General features: G+C 36.9%; 2 protein-coding genes across 4 annotated transcripts in view; both read right to left on the bottom strand.

Annotated features, from left to right (window-relative positions):
- The window catches only part of LOC120629298, a 109042-nt gene that overhangs the window by 53827 nt on the left and 33369 nt on the right, over positions 1 to 21846 (bottom strand). The gene's annotated exons all lie outside the window — the stretch shown is intronic.
- On the bottom strand, positions 15980 to 20506 carry LOC120629433. The gene has a single exon (XM_039898376.1). It carries the CDS (start codon positions 20504 to 20506, stop codon positions 15980 to 15982), a length of 4527 nt encoding a protein of 1508 aa, XP_039754310.1.

The following is a 21846-nucleotide window of genomic DNA, read 5'->3' as shown; positions in this document are numbered from 1 at the left end:
CCAAAAAAGTTCCAAGCGTGCGTTAAGGATTACCAGTACAAAAAATGTTCACTTGAAACTTGAACTCTCCTTCTTGAATCCGGTAAAAAAAGTCATCAAAATGAGGCGGATGGGAACTATAGTTTATTACTTTGTCGCAGGCCAGTACAATAAATAATTCCCATAAATGGAAAGCGAGATTTACAGCTATAGCCGAAACTTATTGCCTTACGTAGTGTCCGCGCCAGCGAGACTCCGGGTAATAACTGGCAAATTGTTCTTGGCACTGTCTCCTGCGCTATGTCGGACTCATTAATTAATTCTGTAACTTATAATGACAACAATTTCTAAGAAAGAATGAGGTTACGACATATTAGTCATTTAGTAGTAGTTTTAGAGCTTTTTGTGACAAAGCTCGTTCGGGGAAGTATTATCACCGTGCTTATTTCTGCCGCTAAGCAGTATTGTTGCAGTGCTGTGTTCCGGTCTGAAGGGGTGGTTGCCGGTGTAATAACAGGCGCAGGGGGATCAATTATTACAATAAAAAAAAAATATTAACGTAAATTATTAATGCAAGTTCCGGATCCTCGTGACTTGGATGGGGATAAAACTTGCAAAAACTGAAACGAGCAAACGAGCCAATGATATCTCTTAGTTCAAAACAAAATAATGACTTTACTGAAGCGATTTTAAATAAATTCTTTTTAATTAAATATGTTAAGCTTAGTTAAGTTTGGTGAAGAATTTAAGAGTATGAAATTTCTTAAAAGATACCAGTCTTCCCGCAATGAGAGCAATAATTAAAAAAAACACTTTGGCATTTATAATATTATTAAGGTAGTGGTACTTTAACGTGCCGCGTGGTAAAAGTGGATCAGAATACAGTTGCGAGCCGACTAAGAGAATATAACGAAGATCGGGCAGCAGCGTCCTCTATGCTGCTACCAGTGGCGTGCACAAGATTATTGACCAGCGTAGGCATAAAGCTGGAAAAATCCTCTTCCAATTCGAGTTATATGAAATTTGAAGGGAGTGCATTTCTGCTTATAAAAAATGCATGCCACTGGCTGCTACTACCATTTTCCTCGACCAACCTGTCTGCCCTGTATGGTGATTGTGGACAAACCCTCCCGTTGGAAAAGGCTTTTAGTCCAGCAGTGGATTTTTATAAGGATTTTTATAATTAATGAATGAATATAAAGTTATTTTTAAATCACAGATCGAACTATTTTATATATTTGTATAGATTAGGAAATAAGGAGATAGATTTAATCGAAATGATTGTGGGCCTTAACTGTGACATCCCAATTTATTTCCCCGAATGCCTACTTTATTCAAATGGCGTTGTCGGATGAATGATCTCGTTTTTCCCTTTTGAGCTGATCGCACACTGCCGCAATAACTGCGGCTTTTGCGGCAGTGTAAGATCAGTCTATATGTCACGCTGGCTCAAGGAGTCCACCAATCCGCACTGGACATGCGTGGTGGACTACGGCCTTAATCCCTTCTCATTGTGGGAGGAGACCCGTGCTCTGTAGTGGGCCGGTAAAACAAACCGGTCTTTCGCACTGCATTTATCTCGTGCAGTGCAGGAGACATTATTTTCACGGGGGAAGGACAAAATGAATATCCCATGGTTTTATCCACTCTCCGAGCATTAATTGAATTCTTCTTCATTCGAGTGCAAAATTACTGATGACAGAAAGAGAAGAATCGTTGTTTGTCTAATCACTAGTAATACGACGTTTATTTTTAAGCCCGTATAGGTTGCGACTATTTACGGCTCGTGAGCGTCATTCTCCCCAAAAATTTGCTATTATAAAATTACAAGCTTTTGCCCGCGTTCTTGTCCGTGTTTATTTTTTACAAGTCCCGCGATAACTGTTTGTTTTCCTGGTATAAGTGGCCTTTTTTTTTACTCTCCGTCGTATAGTGAGGACAAACAGACAGACGAATAAACTGACGCATAGTATGGATCTAGGTAAAGATGTACTGTTGACTGCCTAGTGCCTCATGTATGTTTTCAAAGGATTTATACAGACACAGTTTTACACACACACACACACACCCCAGGCCGCGCGCGCAGCCCAGCATCTCGCTGTACAGGCTCTGCGCACAGGCCGATATGGCAACGCTTAGCGGAAACTTCGGAATCGGAAATAGAAATAAAACAAATGTTTTAAAATTAATAAAACCAGATAAAATAGAAAGAGGTATTCTTTATGAATGTATGATTTTATTATTTTCAAAAAAATCTTTACAGTAAAGATTAATTAAATGATTGTTTTCATATATATGTAAAAATGGAGTCTATTCCTTTATTACTTCCGAAACTGGTTAAAATAATATACAAATAATACAAGTGTAATGTAAAACGGGGGTAAACTTATCCTGTCCCGTGCTTTGGCAGGTGGACAATTAAATTTTATCCCTCGTCAATGTATGTAATCGGGGTATACATTTTTAGAATAATTTACTGACTATTACATTGCATAAAGCAGTCATTTTTAAATGTTGCTTAAGCTATTGTTTGAATTATAATACTTTTTTATGCAACTGTTTTTTAGTGGTAACATTATAGTGGTAAAACCCCAGTTACTAAACACGAGCTCTTCTCAGCCCATCTCTGGGCACAGGCCTCGTCTTACATAGGAAAGAGGTTATTGATATTCTTTACATTTTTAACATAATTATTATATTTGTCTTATTAGTGTTTAGTGTTGTGTTTAGTGAAGATAGTTTTTTTTTAATTTAAAAAATATATTAAAAAAAGTGTGTGTCAGCTCCGACGCACGACTGGAGTTTACTCCTTAAGAACGATTGTCGAAACATACACAAAAAGAGATTATTTAACTGAATAAAGATTAATACCATATGAAAGGGTATATTAAAAATCCTGTGCAATTTATTCACACACAGCGGAAGTGTAACTTCTTAAAAGTAGCCTACGGGAGATTGAGGTGGATGTAGAGTATAAGAACTATTAGGATAAATGTAATGTTTATTATTTAGTTTTCATGGTAACAAGAATAGGAAAAAAAAATGTATAATGTTTTCTATCTCACTTTGTCCCACATATTTATATGTTTGTTTCTTTACCTAGATACCGGTTTCCTTGGTAACTTAAATAGGAAAAATAAGTTAATTAAACGAAAGCGACGTTGCATGTTTGCGCATGCAACGTCGCAAAGCGAAAACGTAACGAGGTCATTCATCAGTAGATTTTACTCCTCACATTTTTCTCATACCTTATATATGAAAATCGATTCTTAAGGAGTAAACTCCAACAAAGTCCAAAAAATTAGAATTACTAGATAATTATCTAGAACTGTAATCCATAAAGAGTATGTCACAAGTTTGACGGAGACAAATTAATGGACTTAACGTGTCCTTTTTGTGCCGTGAAGAGTTTCATGATAAGTAGGTAACGGGAACGCGTAGGCTGATGGCGTCATAGACATAATGACACGCCAGTTTCACGCCCAGCCAAAACCGAGTTACAAAAGAAAATGTTCTATCTAGTATCTTAAACTAGACCAAATGTTACCAGCTATACAAGATGACATATTTTTCATCGTACAACTAAAATAGTAAATTTTATGAAAAATAAATTAATAAATTGGTGTTTAAGAAGGACCCTACAACGAGTGTCAGCGACGCGGTACGGCGGGGTTACAAATATTCGAATAGGTTCTTAATTTGACTTTGAATTTCTAGATACAGAAGTCAATGTTACTTTTATCACTGGTGTAGGAAACTTCAATTACTTTTAATATTGTTAACTGGTACAGTAAATCGTAGTACTATAGACCTCATAAGAAGGCTCAGAGTCACTCAGCGGGCGATGGAGAAAGCTATACTCGGAGTATCTCTAAAAATCAAAAATTATATCATATAAAAATAAATCCGTAGAAGAACCAGAGTTACCGACTAGCGAGTCGCGAAGCTGAAGTAACATTGGGTGGGGCACACAGCTTGGAGAACGGATGGACGTCGTGGTCCCAAGGTGCTGGAATGGCAGCCCTGCATTGGTAAGCGTAGCGTTGGTCAACCCTCAACTCTCTTCAAAAGACCTATGTCTAGCAGTGGACGTCTATCGATTGAAATGATGATAATCACAGTAGATCGGACTGACGATGTTCGACAAACTGGCCAAGTAAAGTTTTGTAGACTTCACACGTCTTTCTCTCACGATGCTCCACTTCACCGGTAAAAAAACAGGTATTTGAGTGTTAAACGCACATAAATCCGAGAAGCTAGGCGTTCCGGACATCGTACTCTGTCCCGATAGAACGGCTGGAAATCTAACCACTAGGTTACGCCTGCTTTTTTCCACAGCACAAGACTGTAGAAATGATTATGTTAGTTGATAATAAAAGAAAACCAGTGAGTAGTTGATTGCAGACTATCGTACTTGTGACGTCATTTGAATTTTTAAATAGGTTTACTAAAAATTAAAAAAAAAAATTCTTTCCCCTTACGCTCAAAATTGAATGCGTTTGATGACGTTGACGACTGTGTTATAAAAGGAGCTACCAGGAGAGTAGCATTTACTTGGAGATCACACAATACCACACTGATGCTTTATACATAGTTCGTATATTGAAAACGTAATTTCGATAATACGATTTCTGCGTAAACGTAACACCCACGCGATTTAATCTGAATCATACACTAACTGACCCACATCAGCCATTGACTGATGTTTCGCTAAACACCAGTGGATTTGTTTTCCATTGTTTAATAATAGGATTTTGAAAAAATCCAAGCTGACTTGGAACTGTATCCCGTTTACTAAAAGATTGAACCGATTATCAATTGACATCAGTAATTTGTTGCTCTGACTATCTTGTGGAGCTTCGTTTCTCACTATTTATTTTTCTAGCAAGGTTTTCATCATATCAACTACAGGGCACGGGTTTCCTTCCACAAAGAGGAGGGGTTAAGGCCGTTATCCAAAACGCTGGCCCAGTGCAGATTAGCGTACTCGTGACACCTCTGAGAACAATATAGCGAATTCTAAGGCATGCAAGTTTCCTCACGATTTTTTCCTTCACCGTTGAAACAAGTGATATTTTAATTGCTTAAAACGCGCATAACACAGAAAAGTTGAGCTGCGTGCTGGGATTCGAACTCGGCCTCCCGAAAGTGAAGTCCAAGTCCCAACCACCACCATATTACATGATATAACATCTTAAATATTAATAAAATTGTAAGTGACTTCCAATCTTAACTCTATAAAAGCTAAATAATTATTTTAAATACGTATTATAGTTATGTTAATCTTACTGATAAACAGAAAGTATCCCAGACCGTTATCAAGAGAGTTTCCCTGACCGATATCGGCGGTCAATCTCCAGAGACTGTTACTAAGAATTTCTTGATAGAAGAACCCCATACAATTCACTGGTCAGACCCTGTGATCGTATCTAAGACCTCGTGATCTGCAGTCAAACATGTTTACCTCTAAACCAACAAGGGCTCTGATATAAGCGGGGCTCGCCAAGCCGAGACACGTGGGTGAAAACCGCCAATTTCCTAACTTCCGTCGTATAGGCGCACTAGTACGTATATACATGTTTCACTAAGTTTACTTACAATTTCCGCTCATTAACGTATACCCACGCCTCAGACCACTCACTGACTGATGTCTAGTTTTACGTACTTGCGTGGAAGTAGGTGAAGATAATACCGACTATTTACTGTTATATATTGAATCGTAGTAGTTAGTTTCAAGTAGTGTTATGAAGTGACAATAGAGGCATGAAGTACAGAGGTTTAGATTAATGCTATATATATATATATATATATATATATATATATATATATATATATATATATATATATATATATATATATATATATATAGCATATATATATATATATATATATATATATATATATTCCTATTATTATTAAGTTATTATAACTGCATGTTTAATATTTAAGCTAAAAATAATATATAAAATGTTTTTACTATATTGTTTAGACTTAAGATTTTTGGAAATAAACATTATTATTATTATTATTATTATTATATATTTTATTTATTTGTTTATTTATTAAAGGAACACCAACAGCTTGTTCACAATACATAGTAAAGGAAAATTACAAATATCTTGTTTCTAATCAGTGTGACTAGGCGTGCACAGCATTTACTACAAAATGTCCGATATTGCACTACAAACTATAATAAAAATACAAAAAGTTAAACAAAAGTAATATTACAATAAGAAAAACTAAAAAATAACAAAAAAAAAACTAAAAATTACAATCCAAAAGTTCAGTCCGGGTTGCTTGACAAAGCAGAAATAATGGCACGTTTAAAATCATTTAGCTTTTGACAAAATAGATCAATATTGTTATTTCCGCGAGCAAGATCATTATAGATACGACTTAGGCGATTTAGAGCGGCATTCCTACCTAAATTCGTTCTACCGCTGTTTACATAAAAGTTTTGCGAGTAGCAAATCTAGGTATTTTCTTAGCATACTAACAATATATTGATTGTGCATAAATTCCATCACGAATGTATTGAGACAAGATTGCTTTAATATAATAACTAAATGATGCATATTCATTTAGCACATACGTGCTAACAATAATTTCCTTAGAAGCTAAGCACTTTTAATATACATACATTTTAGCACGGGCTTGCTTGCCAAATCTAGCTAAACATTATGTATTACTAGCTGTTGCCCGCGACTTCGTCTGCGTTTGTTTTTGTTTTTTGATGTGGCATTAAATTTAGTTGTCTAAAAAAAACTAAAGTATGCAGTATCGCTAAGTATTAAATGAGATGTTTGCTGCTGTCCGCTGAGGAGTTCTGTCCTCTATCTCCAACCACAGTTAGGGCAAAATTAAACAAATATTATAACCTCTATAGTACAAAAATAGTTATTTAAATTGGTTATAATATGTCGAAGTTATGGTGTAAAATCGTCAAGCACTCATCTCCTCTCTCAAAGGAACCGAACTTAATGCCGGGATAAAAAATATCCTATATTACTTCTAATACTTCGAAGAATATGTGTACAAAGTTTCATGAGGTTCGGTTAAGTAGTTTTTGCGTGAAAGCGTAACAAACAAACTGACATTCACATTTATAATATTAGTAGGGATTAATAACAATTTATTTATCGTTCATACAAGTAAGCTTATAAACCGCGCAGTAGGTACTTCAGTAAATAATATAGCGCACAGATCTTACAAAAATGCAGTTAGTTTTATCTTTTCATCATTATTATATCAACCCCTCTACAGAGCACGGGACTCCTCCCACAATGGGAAGGGGAAGGTAGTCCACCACGCTGGCCCAATGCGGTCTGGTGAATTCCACACATCTTTGAGTTTCCTCACGATGCTTTCCTTCACCGGTGAAGTAGGTAATATTTATAGTCCTACCCACTGGGCTACTGTTTTACTGTAATAAAGGGTATTTAACCCTTGATAACAAAACTATTTATTTGAAATAAAAATTAATACTGCGATACAAATATAAACAAATTTAGTTTCTATTCTAGCTGCTATTCTAACTTAACTGTGATAGTTAGATATACTTAATCGTGGACTTTTTTGTAGATAATAATATATACTTTAATTATGTAGTACATAATTTTTCCGTAACCCCAATAGTTTTCTCAGAGCACGCTATGTAATGAATTTTATAGGCAAAATTTTGCTACTTTGAGTTACATTATTGCAATTTACTTAGGATCTCCAATTTTTTTTAAACAAATTATAGCCTATGTTAAATGAAGAAAAAAGAAGAAGGAGAAACACTTTCTTGCACGTATAACATATAGGAAATGAGACAGTAGACATACAGACAGGAAAAGAGACTGACTCTTTATACAGTAAACAATGTAGACACGCAAAGGCGGCCTTATTGCTGCAAGCAATTTCTTACAGGCAACCTTTGTAGATAGGACTTACAGCAAAAGAACGGGATAGTGCCCAGAGATAATTGGTTGAAATCGATCCCGTACTTTCGGAGCCTTATCGGTTCAACCAAGCAAACAAAAAAGTCTTTCCTTTTATAATATTAAGTCAGTAATTGATAGAGATTAGCTGTTGTCCACATTCTTTGTTCGAGTAATTTCCTATAACAAGAAAACTATAGATAGGACAGATATAATTACATTACGTAACTAGACGGGATCCATGTTTGTCGACGAGACCTTTAAAAGCTTACAGAAACGCAATTACTTCGACTACCTATGTAATACCAATTCCAGGTAGACTACATAGAGGTACATATATAAATGTGTATAGACAGGGCGTGGCCACTCGCCAACATCGCTCGATCGCCCTAATTGATGTTCTCTTAGCTAGAGATCAGTTACCACTCCAGTTTCGTCTGGGCTAACACTGTCGGGTCTGGACTTACACTGTCGGTTTATTAAAAGCCTTTGTGCTGTGAAACTTGGAAACACCCCGCCTAACCTTAAAGCGGATAATAAACTGCAAGTCTTTATTAAAGGCGTGACATTAGTTTTCACGTGTAAACTAAAATGCGGCGTGACTGTTTTTTTTTTGTAGAAATAATTAATGTACCAAACAAATGAACCTCCGTATGAAAACGATGGTCTATAAACAGGCAACACTTTTTTTAAAGCCTCTTTATTTTTAAAAGTTAGCCCTTGACTGCAATCTCACCTGGTGGTAAGTGATGATGATGTCTAAGATGCGGGCTAACCTGTTAGGGAGTATGGTAGTCATACCTCTAATCTACGCGACATCGTACCGGAACACTAAATCTTTATACTTTAACTTAGTGGCACGTCTTTGTCGCTAGGAGGTCTGGTTGGAGGCTTCAGCCGTGGCTAGTTACCACCCTACTTATTTATAGTTATATATATATATATAAATATATTTTTTACGCCATTGGTTGCCTGGAAGAAATCGCTATGTAGCGATAAGGCCACCAAATTGTACTCTCTTGCTATGTATTTATATCTCTGAAATTACTTTTTTTCTTTGGTGTACAATAAAGGGTTTTCATTCATTCATTCATTCACCCTACCGATAAAAACATGCCACTAAGAGATTAAGCGTTCCGGTACGATGACGTATTGAAACCGATGAGGGGTATTATAGCAATATATTAGTTTATTGCAAACTAAAATATCACTTTTTTTAGTCCTACAAAGTACCGCCATGTGTCAATCAACCTGAGACGCAGGTGTTAGACCTCATGTGCTTGTAATTACACCGGCATCCAGACCCTAAAATATAAAGAGCCTCTGGCTTACTCTGCTTGCGGCCCTCACGGTCCGAGGCCCCTTTGCGGCCCAGACACTCTACAGCTGGGACCGCTCTACAGCCGGGGCTTGCAGTTTGCAATAGCGACTTAGGTCACTTGCATTCACTTGAAAAACTGCTAAGCTTATTATTTCAGCAACTTTATTTGGAAACAGAAATGTTTTGAAATAGTTTGCGTTTCACGGCGATATGAGCGTTTTATGTGCAGACGCTTTAAATAGCTCGAACACTAAGGCCCGTTTTCACTTACCATGGACAAGGCAATGAATAAGTAAGTAACCCCTCATTAAAGAAAAGGCATATATTTACTTTTCTAACTAGGCAACTCAAAATACAAAATTCATTAATTACAAGTAGTCTTCACATAATTACCTTTGAAACGACAGGACAGGTGACTCTAACACCGGTTCGGAAGGCAGATTCTACCAAGAAGAAGCCGGCAAGAAACTCAGCAGTTGCTCTTTTCCAACATAAGGAAATGGGAAACTAGAATACTTCTTTTGTACTTTATAAGTACTGATTTTATGATAAAGGTCCTTCCTACATTTGTTAAGGGAGTGAGTTCGAAAGCCGGCAAGAAACTCAGCAGTTGCTCTTTTCCAACATCATTTTACAATTTAACAATCATTGTTATATATTGTGTGAGTTGAAAACGGAGCGGTTGGCTTCCAAGCAACTTTGTCATTCACCTAACTTGTCTATGATCTTAACCTAGCTTGCCTATTATTCTTACCACAAGAGGCACGAGTCTCCTCCCACAATGAGATGGGGTAAAGGCTGTAGTCCACTAAGCTGGCCCAGTGCGGATTGGTGGGCTTAACACGCTGTACATAACGTCATAGAGAACTCTCAGGCATGCAGCTATACTCACTATGTTTTCCTTCATCGTTGGAGCAAGTGATATTTTAATTACTTAAAACGCAGATAACTCAGAAAAGTTAGAGTTGCGTGCTGGGAGTCGAACACCCGCCCCCCGAAAGTGAAGTCGAGCTCCTACCCAATGCGCCACACCGCTTCTATATAACTACTACTGACAAAAGATTAGAAAGTATAACCTATTCTCAACTACCTTTCCTATATATTCGAGAGAGTATGTTTGTTACACAATTTCTATTTCCTAACTTAAAACTTTATTGTTCGCATCAGAAAAACTGGTTTTTGCAAATTATTCATCGGGCCTCTTATACACTTATATGTACGTCAAGTCAAGTTCGTCGATCGCCCTTGTAATAAACCCTCGGGGCTTATTATACGCGAAGCCTGTCGCACGAGTGAAGTGCCGACCGACACACACAAGTGCGTCCCCAACAGACAATCGAAACACTCCACCTTATCTGATACCACTGTCATTTATCACTGTCAGTGTCACACCCCTCACTGATAAGGAGTTGTGGAATTTTGGTGCGTCTTCCCATACCCAATAAGTTAATACCCATGTGTTTACATTTCACCCGGGTAAGTTTGTGGGCTTCTTCTTAGACCAGGACGCGTTTGGAACCCTCGTAGCTTTCGTTTTAAATTTACGAATGTGGTTATCGCCATCATCTTAGTAATCAAAATATAGGTAGGTACTTTTTGACGGCCCCCTGGCGCAACGGTGAGCTCTGTGAATTTAAGTAAGAGGTCCTGGGTTCGATTCCTGGCAGGGACCAATTGCACGCCTCATAAGCGAAGCGTTGAGGTTGTGCTCTACTCTCGACATTTCAAAAAAAGCAGTTTTCTCGAAACTGAAATTGATTTTTTGTTATTTATATTGCACTTACAGGTTAATTTGAGTACACAAATATCAAGTCAAATAATTTGTCAGGCACATAAAATACATTTCAATAACAATTTTTTTGTTTAACATAGTAAATAATAACATTAAACATAATCTTTTCTGGACGTCCGTGTATGGACGGGTGTATGTGGCATCAAAATTGGTCGAAAAAATGATCGTATCGGAATAATTTTTTTTTAATTATCTAAAGTAACACACGACATAATTTCTTAGTTAATATGAGCGTTCAATTCACTGTCGTTAAATTTCCATTTAATTATTCTAGCTAATATTAATTGTAACTTTCAATGTGCAATCATTATGAAATTCCCGTGTCTTGTTTACAAAAAATGAATAATAATTAATATGAAAAAAAAAATTTGTAATGAGCATTGCAAGTTTCAGTTCAAAAATTTCAATTTTATTGTGAAAAAAATGAGATTATGAGGATTTTGGATTTTCCAAATTTTTTGAATTTATAATTTCTGAATTTTCTCTGGTCTAGGTTGGTGGGAGGCTTTGGCCTACGCTAGTTACCACGCTACCAACAAGACGTGCCGCTAAGCGATTAAGTGTTGCGATGTCGCGTCGAAACCGATTAGGGTTCTGACTACCATACTCCCTAACAGGCTAGCCCGCTACCATCTTAGACTGCGTCATCACTAACTTGTAGTGGAATAAAAGAAAAAAAAAACTTACTAAGACATATAAATGACTTATGAATATTTTGTTATTAAGTATTTATTCCGCTTTATCTACATACCAAAATGCGTGTAAAGTTTCGTATAGTGCAAATTACGGATACCAATAAATATTCACAGCATGAGCCGCCATTTTATAGCGCTTTTCGGCTTAACCACCCCGCAATGCGGACTCCGTCATCCCCAGGATATGGGACGCAATCTGTCTTAATAATCTTTATTTGTACATTTTAAATTCAAATTCAAAATTTCTTTATTCATTTGTATTCATATATATTGTGTATTCATGTATATTCACGCTTCATAAGTGCCTGTGATGGGTCACAGGCTCTTATGAAGCGTTCATACATATATGTTTACCTAATTGTAAGGAAATGATGATAACTTCGTTCGCCAACTTAAACCTAAAGCTATGACGGTTCCAAACGCGCCCTTATCTAAGAAGTCCCCACAACAATCTTGGCAGGGTAATATTTTTTTGTTATCACCATCTCACAGTAAATTCATATTAAGCTATGAAGTTAGATCAATTCACACCCGAGCTTTTTTATAGTTTAAGTTATCCTTAACGCTACAATAGGATGCTTCTGTAACTAACGTTTTATATTTATTTGCAAATCTCAAAAAGTTGAGCGCGTAGCAAACACCATCCTTTATTGGAACCATTTCGCAGCATTTTCAGGCCCCTATTTGAGAACGTCTGGATAGGACCAGAACGCAGAAATTTTCGTTAGATAAAATCATATCGTTAAAATCCAAAATTTCCAGTCTGTTGGTCATTTAGTTCCGAAGTTAAGCGAAAGTAAAGTTTCGCATTTATGACAGTCACTTGCTCACTCATGATCATCAGAATAGAACAAGTACTTCCCATAAACTCGAAGAGCTGAAATTTGTTATAGAGTTAGGGTAAACCCTAACTCTATAAATGGGCATTTAAAGGGAAAACAAAAAAAACTAGGATAATCGAAGATCTGGAGTACCTGGTGACTCTGATTAGAGAACAAAAGAGCCCAAACCAACTATTAGAGATCGACATACCGCTTTTACATAAAATATTCAACTTGGTAAGCTTCATTTGATGTCAAAAAACGAAGGTCTGAAGTATCTGATGAAGAACCCTCAGCTGGTCTCAGCCGTATTAGAGATATGATATGCCCCTTCTACTATTGGCATACGTGTACAGAGAACAATTCCCAATCTGTGTGGTGTATGCCCTAACAATTTACAAGAGCTAAGGTCTAAGTCTAAAAAATGCCCTAATGGACATTGGCACCTTCATGTTCCTTGTAGCCAAGCCTACATGGCGCTTTCACGAGTAACTTATCTTCATGGGGTCAAGCAAATCTCAAGCTTCAGCGATTACCGAATACAGCCAGCTTAGGCCGAATTTTGTTTACACTTAATGTTATACTCGTATCTTTTGTAACTACTCGTACCTATGTGTGTATGTTTAGCGAGATAATAGCCAACACTGGTATTGGTAATTGGACGCAAGTGTCTTATTTAAGGCTGTTGTTGATTGTGCAAGACATGCATTCAGCATTGACATTGCTGGCTTCTGCTCTCTTCTTTTTGGAGCGTGAAATCGACCACCGATCTAACATAAAATTAACTATGTGCGTTTTATTAAAATATCACTTGCTTCAACGGTGAAGGAAAACATCGTGAGAAAACCTGCTTGCCGGAGAGTTCTACATAATGTTCTCAAAGGTGTCTGGAGACCACCAATCCGCACTGAGCTAGCGTGGTGGACTACAGCCCTAGCCCCTATTGCGGAAGGAGTAGTGGGCTTTTGATGAGTTTTGTCATGTGATGATGAGAAGTATCCTTATAGTAATCGCAAATGGCAGAATTATTCGTGAAAATTATATACTAATGGATGCGTGAGGAATGCCAAATACCTACTCATTCATCGCCTACTGATTAATCGCAAAAACCGCTATTCGAGGCATCACGTCTAGTAAAGTGACTCTACAGTCTATTGATTACAAACAAAATGCTTGAGAAGGCTGAGGTGTTAATGGCAGCCTCCTTGATAATGGAATTCCAACCATCGCGTTCATTACATTCTACAACACCTACGTATAGTTTGAGAGCTGAAACGTTATTAAATAAATGTACTACGACAATCCACACATCGCCATCTAGCCCCTAAGTAAGCGCAGCTTGTGTTATGGGTACTAAGATGACTGACTAATTGAATAGTATACATCAATACTTATAAAATGCAGATAAACAACCAGACACTGAAAAATATTTATGTTCAACACATAAACATTTTCCAGTTGTGAGAATCGAATCCACGGCCTTGGACTTAGAAAGCAGGGCTCACTGCGCCAATCAGCCGTCGTATTGGACATAACCCCCGTCGATTTTTTTTTACCCCGTGGATTTTTAAAGTGATAACTTCTTTTAGCACGTTGAGCTCTTTTTGCGTGCACAAAGATCATGAAACTCGCGTCATCGTCACCGAACGCTACAAACCTGATGGTAAGTGGATAAAAAGTGCAGAACTTTGCAGGGTATGCAAGGAACACCTTCTGCAATATGTCACCTTGTGTGCATCAACAATGCCCGTCAGATTAAAACACCGGAATGCTGCTTGGCAGTAGATATAAGCATGGCGGCAGGCGGGGGCGGGGTACCCCCCGGACGAGGTCTGCCTGCAAGTATAGCCCTATTGCAGGCACTTATGAATCGTACATAAATATTCGTTTCGATTTTAAAATAATGACAGTGTCATTACATATTTGAAAATTTAATGTATGTAAAAATATTTTTAAATTTAAGAAAAAATGTGACTGCTATAATTGTAACATTAGTATTAAGAATAAACTTGCAGCGCAATATACTAGGTAACATAAAATTCATAATTCGTTTAAAAAAAATTTAACACAATTATACGATAAACTATCAATTGATATCTTGGAGATGTCTTTTAAAAAGTTCAAAGTTTATATTAAAAGTAAGCTTATAGATTAGTCCTATTACATTTCAAAGGACTACGTAATCGACAAAAAAACTTGGGTGTGAATTATTGCTCTAACCAGGTTGCTCTTCTAATGATTTTAAATGACAATGTGAGATGGTAATAACAAAAAAAAACACCCGGCTAAGTTTGTTGTGTGTGTTAGTGTTTTTCTTCTTAGACCAGGACACATTTGGAACCCTCGTAGCTTTAGTTTAAATTTTACCAATATGTTTATCGCCATAATCTCACTACCGTGTACACATTTTTCATGTTGTGTACGCATCATAAGTGCCAACTATGGGCCTAATTGAATAAATTTTTTTGACTTTGTATATATACAAGACGTTCACCCGCTCTTACAGTATCGCGTTTCGATCGTTAAACAAGGAATCCACTAATAAACTTAATACCGTAACCGATTTGATGAGCATTTGTTTCCCCTCCCGTTGAACCGATAATAGACTGAACTGCGAAAACTTCACATATTATTGCTTTTATACTAAACTATAAGAGTGAATTTATACTAAAATATAAAGGAAGGAGGAGCGTTATTCGCCACGCGGCTCCAGTGCTGATTGGCGGGCTTCTAATTTTATTATCGTAGGGGTCAAAATGAGACCATAATTAATTTTAATAATAAGATTTAACTTTATTAATTTTCAATAGTCAGAGACTTAAAATTAACTCGGACTGGTGATTTTTTTTCATTTTAAATCATTTTCCCGCTTAGTGAATACACTCTGCATACACTATGTGCACGCCACTGACTACAATACCTCTTTAATTACAGATTTCCCCGGTCATGTTTTTTTTTCTAACAAAATATAATCCAAAAAAAATATTAAAAAGAGTATATAATATATGCGTGTGTCTATTACGTGATAGTGTGTGAAATGTTATTTTTATTGATTTGATATATTTATTACTAGCGACCCGCCCCGGCTTCGCACGGGTGCAATGCTGATACTAAATTAAATACACTACAGAAAAACTATGAACGTTGTATATAAAAACATAGCGGCCCGCTCCGACTTTGCACGGGCATAAAATATATATGCCTATGTCACTCAATGAAAACATGATTAAAATCGATCCAGTATTTTTGATTCATTCATTACTGCCCTTGGCCTGCACGCATTAAATTTGGAGTAAAACAATTCCTCTTTCCCTATACTTACTATGAAGATTTCCTGCTATCTTTGGAATATCTAAATTCATACAATTTTTATTACATTACAATTTTTATTACATTACATTTTTACCTAGGTAAGGTATTTATTTTATTTTTACAACAATTATTATATATTACAGGATGTCTTTATACACAACGTTCACAGCTTTCTTGTCATTAGACAATACAAACATGTTTTCTCTTGAGGTTACTCTTGAAAGAGCGACATACAGTTGGCCATGTGAAAAACAGTCAACGCTCAAATCTAAGCCTGCAACGTTGAAGGTTTGACCTTGCGATTTATTAATGGTCATTGCAAAAGATGTCTTTACCGGAAACTGTAAACGTTTAAATTGGAAGGGTAAATCCGATGGTATCAGAGGGATTCGGGGAATCAATACATCTTCTCCGGTACCACATCCTGTGAGTATTGTGCACTCTATTATGAAAGTTTTCAGTGATTTTATCAGCAAACGCGTGCCATTGCAAAGTTTAGGTGGATTCAGGTTTCTTAATAAAATAACAGGACAACCTACTTTCAACACCATTTTGTGAGGAGGGAGTCCAGACGGGTTCAAAGAGTTTAGAAACTCTGTAGGAAAATGAACAGCTTCTTCCAAATCGAGAACAGTATCCACCGAGTAGTATATTTTCGTCGGCGCCTCAATCTTTGAAAGAATCAAGTTATTTACCTTATCTACTTGTTCATTAGTTGGTGATAGAATCGCTCTTTGTTTAAACCAAGATATTGTCTTGTAACTTATGTCATCAATGTCAGGATAGACTTTGTTGACTAACTCTTGGATGTTGTCTATCAAAACACAAAGGTTTTCAAGGTTAATCCTTCCCTCACTTTGTGTTAATTCTCCATTGCCAACTTTTAGCAGCATCTCTGGAAATAGCCTGTTCTCACGTGAAGATGACGAAACCCTCATATTAGTTTTAAGCTCTAATTTATTGACATGTGGCCAAAGGTTTGATCTTTTTAGGGAAGCATTTATTTCGTCAGCACGTGTTCCTCGAGTCACAACTGGTAGGATTTGTCGAAAATCTCCTGAAAACAGAATTGTACATCCACCCATAGGTGAATTTTTGTTACGCAAATCGCGCATTGTCCTATCCAGTGCTTCCACAGACGACTTGTTTGACATGGTAGCTTCGTCCCAGACTATTAATGAGCAGTCACGCATCAATTTTCCTGTATTGCTCTGTTTAGAAACACTACAGACGCTGATATTGTCATCGGTGGCGATTTTCAGCGGGAGCTTGAATGTAGAGTGTGCGGTTCGACCTCCTTCTAAAAGCGTAGCGGCAATGCCGGATGACGCAACAGCTAACGCAATTTTTCCGGTAGATCTCACTTTTTTTAAAAGCAGATTGATTAAAAATGTTTTTCCTGTACCTCCTGGGGCATCAAGGAAAAACAATTTCCCTTCATTGTTATCAATTGTTGATAGTAATGCAGTGAATACTTTTTTCTGATCGATGTTTAATCGTGGCTCATCTTGAGCTATATTTTGTAAAAGTCTTGTTTGATCGTATGATATTTCTCTTGTGTATTCGGCACTGTTAGTTAAATCTGAGTTAGTAGTATTAGCTGGCATCGGCAGCCCAAAATCCTTGATCGATTTACCCGAAAGTAATTGCAGTACTTTATTCAATTCAAATAATGCTTCGTCAAATATGTGTTGATCATATTGTATATCATCTGGGTTTAACTCTCGCCGTCGTCGATTCAGAATATCACTGGCCATGTTTTCTTGAAATTTATTCCATAGATTAACAGAATCAGTTACTTGACAAAACGCTACTATGACAGCAAATAAATATCTTAATGATGTAGCTGAACTACAAACAGCTGCTTCTGATAATGTATTTTCCCAGTGAGAATCATCTTCCAAGAGCCCCATAGTTTTGCATGCTGCTTGATAAGTATTGTAAACAACACCTTGTACAGTTCTTAGGCGTGCAAAGGTTGTCGGGCCTTTTACAATATGCAGTAACATTCTCAGATAAAAGCATTCACTGTTGTTGGGATGAATCGTGTAGACTCTGCCAAGAGCATCTGTTTTTTTTACTCCGGGGAAACCATCAACCGCAGTACCTTGTTTTCGCCGTTGAAAAGTTTTAGAACTCTGGTTCCATGTATAGTAACTTGGAACTCTGTCATATGTCAGTGTTTTAGCGAAATCATCTTGAGCACATAACTTGAAAAATGCTGTCAATGTTGTATCCCGCGGATTTTTAACAACTTCTTGTATATTGTTCTCCATGAAATATACCCTTTGTCCATTTTCTAAATGAACTGCAAGGTGGACAATTGTGGGAGCCCGGTCGTGCACTTCGAATGATAATATCCTCCATACAGCTTCAGAGCTGCAGATGTAACGTCCAGACTGATATTTTTCCACTTCATTTGGTGATTGTATGCTGAAAGTAGCTTGATCACTACCTTTATTAATGTACTTAGTAACATATTGGATTGACTTTATCGAATTGCACAACTCTACGTTGATGTGGGCATCAAAAATTTTCAAAAGGAGCCGATTATAGGGGACGATCCATCGGTTATCAATATCACGGTTTCGGACGGTAGAACTTTTCCCGCCTTGTTCTGGCGATCGTCGACGATATTTGGGATATCCGTCATCGCTAGTGATTGTTTGAGTTTGGAATGACTTCGGAAATTTTTTGCTGCATTTAGAATCTCGCATACATGGAGAATTCGGATTTAAAGTCCCGCAAGGGCCGTGTACCATATTTTTCTTTACGATTTCGTACAGGATAGGATCTTCATCTTTATCCGGCAACTCAGCTGAAATGACCTTGTCAATTTGGTTTGGTCTAATTTTGTTCACTAACCACACCAGAAGGTGCACATGTGGCAACCCACGTTTTTGCCATTCTATTGTGTACATATGACAGCGCGGGGGACCGAATATATGAGACTTGTTAATGAGGTGCAGGAGCTTCTGTACTTTTAAATGGAAGACTCTGTTAACTATATCATATCTGTCTTGTGGACTTAAATTAGTGTTAATATTTTCTTTAATTTCCGGCCAATTTGGGTTACATGTTGCAGTTATAAATAAATCAGGTTTGCCGTAATTTCTGACGTAAGTCATGGCGTCTTGCGATTTTTCGTGTAAATATCGAGGTCCACCTGTGAATGATGAAGGTAGTATAACTAACTGACCAATGCCGTTGACATGTTCATTCGCCTGTAACGCATCCTGAAGATGAACGTAATTTTCGGCTCTCAATTTAGTTTGATTATTACGGATGTAGGCCAATCTCTCAGATTCAATTTTCGCATATTGATCAACCAAGTATTGGTTTGTTAACATTCCATATCTAAGCAAAGTGTTGAAATTGTTACGTCTTGTCATTATACGGTAGCAATAGTAGTTCATACATGACACTGTTTTACGCAGAGGTGTTCCACCGATTGGATCAACTTGAGAAATATTAATGGCATAACCATTTTCTCCACGACATAGTATCAAAGGATATTGTAAGCTGTCATAAGATCTGTGTAACTCTGAAATTTTTTGCAAATTATCATCACGACTATGCAATACAATATCTCTTTTGTCAAATTGCTGTCCAGCTATTACCACTGCTACCTCACTCGTAGAAGGCGCGTTATATCGTCCTCTGTGTTCTCCAACAGGAACTTTATTTGCATGGATTACGACATTAAAGTCAGGAGTATCTGCTGGAATACTCTCAATCGCAGTTTTGAAAGACTGTATATAGTAATTATGAGAATGTAACATATCTTGCAGAGATCTAATTAAATCTCTATCAATTGGTTGTGCAACACTTGAACACCGCGTTGATGCTTGTGTGTCTGGATCTGCAATAAAATATATTTGCAGAAATTTGTGATCATCGGTTCGAAGTGGTAGCAAGCTCCCAGCTAAGTGGTACACTTGCCCTTGAATTTTAAATGTAGGCATGAACCCACGCTCAACGACTTGCTTACTCTTAAAAGAGGTCATTTGAAATGCGTTATTATAACGGCGTATATTGCGCATGAATTGTTTGGATTTCTGATGATCACCCGTAAGAAGAGAGTGAAGTGGTTCAGGTGGAGGGAGAATTTCTTCTAATTTGACTTTTCCTTGTAAGCAACACATGCCTTTTGATTCGTCCTTGAATTTCAATGCCAAGCAATATTCACATACTACTGACATAGTACCTATTGATACTATACGATCGTCCTTGTAAGAAATCGAAGGATCGTAATTCATGGCAGAATTTTCTTTATTTACCCATGAATTAGTAACTCGTGCTGATGATTCTCTGGCTCTCTGTATTCGATGTCTATCCCTATCTCGACTGCGGCGAAACTCACGCTCTACTGAAGATTCTCTCTCTCTATCAGCTCTATATCTATCCCTAAGCTGACTGAGTCGAGCCTCACGCTCTACTGACGATTCTCTATCTCTCTGAACCGAATGCCTATCACGATCCCGGCTGCGGCGAACCTCACGCTCTATTGAAGATTCTCTCTCTCCCTCAGCTCTATATCTATCCCTAAGCTGACTGAGTCGAGCTTCACGTTCTGTTGACGATTCTTCATCTCTTTGTGAACGTACTCTTTTAGCATTCACTGAACTACGACCTATGTTCGAACGACGACGTCTTCCAGACATGACTTTATAATTTCTGAACAAAGTTGACTCAGTTCTAGACTTATGTATGATTACCTATGAACCTATGAACAAATTGCCATATTATTGGTACCTATGTGCCGCAGTAAAAAACATCTAAATACTTACCATTTAGACACAAATGATAATCAACAATCATAAAAAACAAAAGATATTTATTCTATTCTTTTCTTTTTTTTTACTGAAATAACTTAAACTACGATTTTAATGAAATCAACTTAAAATACGATTTTAATTAAATTTAAACCACCTAAAAAATAATTTGCCATGCGTGTGACTAAAAACAAAAGATAATCTACAATCATCAAGAACAAAAGATAGCTATATTCTATTAAGTTTTTTTTCTGAACTTACTTAAGATTTTTGAAAATAATTTCCTTATTATTAAATTAATTGATTATTATTTATCGTAACTTATAATTATTAACTGATACGTTGTCGCGCTGAAAAGCACGTTTTTATCTAGTACTGTTATTTTCCTCGCTAGAGAGCTCCGATAATAAACGCGTCCGATTGCTGCTAAATTCAAAGTGCTATAGGGAGAACCGCGGCCTCCGACGCGCTATTTATAGGCATGCCTCCCCGCACTGCCCCGTCCGACCGGTACCGCCCGCCGCAAACGCAAATTTTAAATTTGTAATATCTCCGAAAATATTTGTTTAATTTGCATGCTGTAAGGAACCATATTGATCTATATTAATTGCACACTGTATTTAAGGTACTTAATTCGATAAGGATTAATGCCGTATTGCTTAAAATAGCTTCGTAAATAAGCCATTTTTTTCACGTAAAAATTAAACAATAAAAATGGTTAATGTGGGTTATCCCTAAAATATAAACACATACCATCGCGGACTTTTTTGTAGACCTTTTTATGGTGTACAATACTGTAGTACATTAATTTGATCTAACTCGTAGGGTTCAGGCAGCGTTTTTGCTAAATTGCTTAATAAGCCCAAAAAAATAGGTTAATTTACGACATCACGTTAGAAACCTCTAAAATTAGCAATGTTGCCTTAAATATAAACACATACCATCGCGGACTTTTTTGTAGACCTTTTTATGGTGTACAATACTGTAGTACATTAATTTGATCTAACTCGTAGGGTTCAGGCAGCGTTTTTGCTAAATTGCTTAATAAGCCCAAAAAAATAGGTTAATTTACGACATCACGTTAGAAACCTCTAAAATTAGCAATGTTGCCTTAGTATATGATGCATGTATTATACATATAAACCTTCCTCTTGAATCACTCTATCTATTGGAAAAAACCGCATCAAAATCCGTTGCGTAGTTTTAAAGATTTAAGCGCACATAGGGAT

The sequence above is a fragment of the Pararge aegeria genome, chromosome 14, assembly GCF_905163445.1.
Source record: "Pararge aegeria chromosome 14, ilParAegt1.1, whole genome shotgun sequence".
Taxonomy (NCBI): Eukaryota; Metazoa; Arthropoda; class Insecta; order Lepidoptera; family Nymphalidae; genus Pararge; species Pararge aegeria.
This window is presented reverse-complemented; position numbering and strand designations above follow the sequence as displayed.